The sequence below is a fragment of the Frankliniella occidentalis genome, unplaced genomic scaffold (assembly GCF_000697945.3).
Source record: "Frankliniella occidentalis isolate FOCC.00 unplaced genomic scaffold, Focc_3.1 Scaffold2575, whole genome shotgun sequence".
Classification (NCBI taxonomy): Eukaryota; Metazoa; Arthropoda; class Insecta; order Thysanoptera; family Thripidae; genus Frankliniella; species Frankliniella occidentalis.
Window position 1 is genome coordinate 3,472 of NW_026269656.1, and position 1,228 is coordinate 4,699.

Here is a 1,228-nt window from a genome sequence, read left to right on the forward strand (position 1 = left end):
TAATGTATATATATGTACGTATAATATGGTTCTTCACACAGTGTTTCACAGCTCCAAACATATTTTTAATCTTGTTCAATATGTTTTGAGATGGTTTCTTTGGCAAACCAACAAGGACCCAAGCCCCGCTTTCATCCTTTACCTTCGGGACTCCTTCCACATCAGCTGGTAAGTGTCGCATTTATACAAAATCTTTTTATATTAACATACCTACTTAGTACTATGCTTTCCACTTTTCAAATGATGTCCAAGGTTTTGGAGGGAGCACAAGCTCAGGAGCGACTACAAGCTCAACTACCAAGCCAAATTTTAGCTTCCCCGTCTTTGGCAGTGCTTTTGCAAATGACGGTCAATCTTCCACATCAATCAGCAATAAGAGTAATTTTGGAAAGGGTCCCACCCTGGAGTGCACGATCTGCCTAGAACAGCTTGACAAAGACAAGCGGGTACCAAAAGTAATGCCGTGTGGGCACACAGTGTGCCTCCAGTGCATGCAGCGGTTGTCTGACAAGAACTGCTGCCCTACATGTCGCCAGGTGAGTAATTAATTGAAAGGTTCACCGTAGCCTTTCCATAACAATCTGTAGTTTATCAGATTTTCATGGTATTCATCTGCAGAAGTTTGATGGCGCACCAGAGGATCTTCCTAACAACTTCATGGTGCTGCAGCTGCTCGAAGAAGTCAGACCGGACTGGTGGGTGACTAAAGAAAACTTGCAGGCAGCTGCAGAGGATGGAGTTTTGTTTGTGAGCCTCATGACTTTTGCCCACACAGGACCCCCCGTGCATGGTGTTTGGATTGCTGTACCGCTGTTGTGCAGAGCTGCTGGGACAAGCATGATGTCCTGCCCTCCAAGAGAGCTCTGAAGCATAAGCTGCATGGGGTGCTGCAGAAGGCAGCCTTCGAGCTGCCAACCCTAGACAACAAGTGTCAAGGCGATCAGGCCATGCAGGCCCTTACCCTGATGGCTGGAGAGTCCTGGAACGTGACTGTACAGGGCAAGGATCACAAGATAGAGGGTACTGTAGGAAAAGCAGAGGACCCCCTGATCCAAGCCATGTGGCTCATCATGGCGGCCAAGATCACCTGTAAAAAATAGTTGTGTAATTTGGCATTGAAGTAGGTATTTTACCTTTGATACAGTGATTTGATTTTTCTAGAAGTTGAGAGAGAGAAAAAATTCTACATTATCTGTTTTGATTTTAATTCTTTTGAAGTTTTATACAT

General features: G+C 45.0%; 1 protein-coding gene across 1 annotated transcript; it reads left to right on the forward strand.

Annotated features, from left to right (window-relative positions):
- Positions 1-90: 90 nt before the first annotated feature.
- LOC113211804 (uncharacterized) lies at positions 91-1,222 on the forward strand (the record flags this gene model as incomplete). The annotated part of the gene is given in 4 exon segments (XM_052276341.1): positions 91-168; positions 253-536; positions 619-695; positions 776-1,222. Coding segments are annotated over 4 exon segments (764 nt in total), but the record flags the coding sequence as incomplete, so codon positions are not given.
- Between the last annotated feature and the right edge of the window lie 6 nt (positions 1,223-1,228).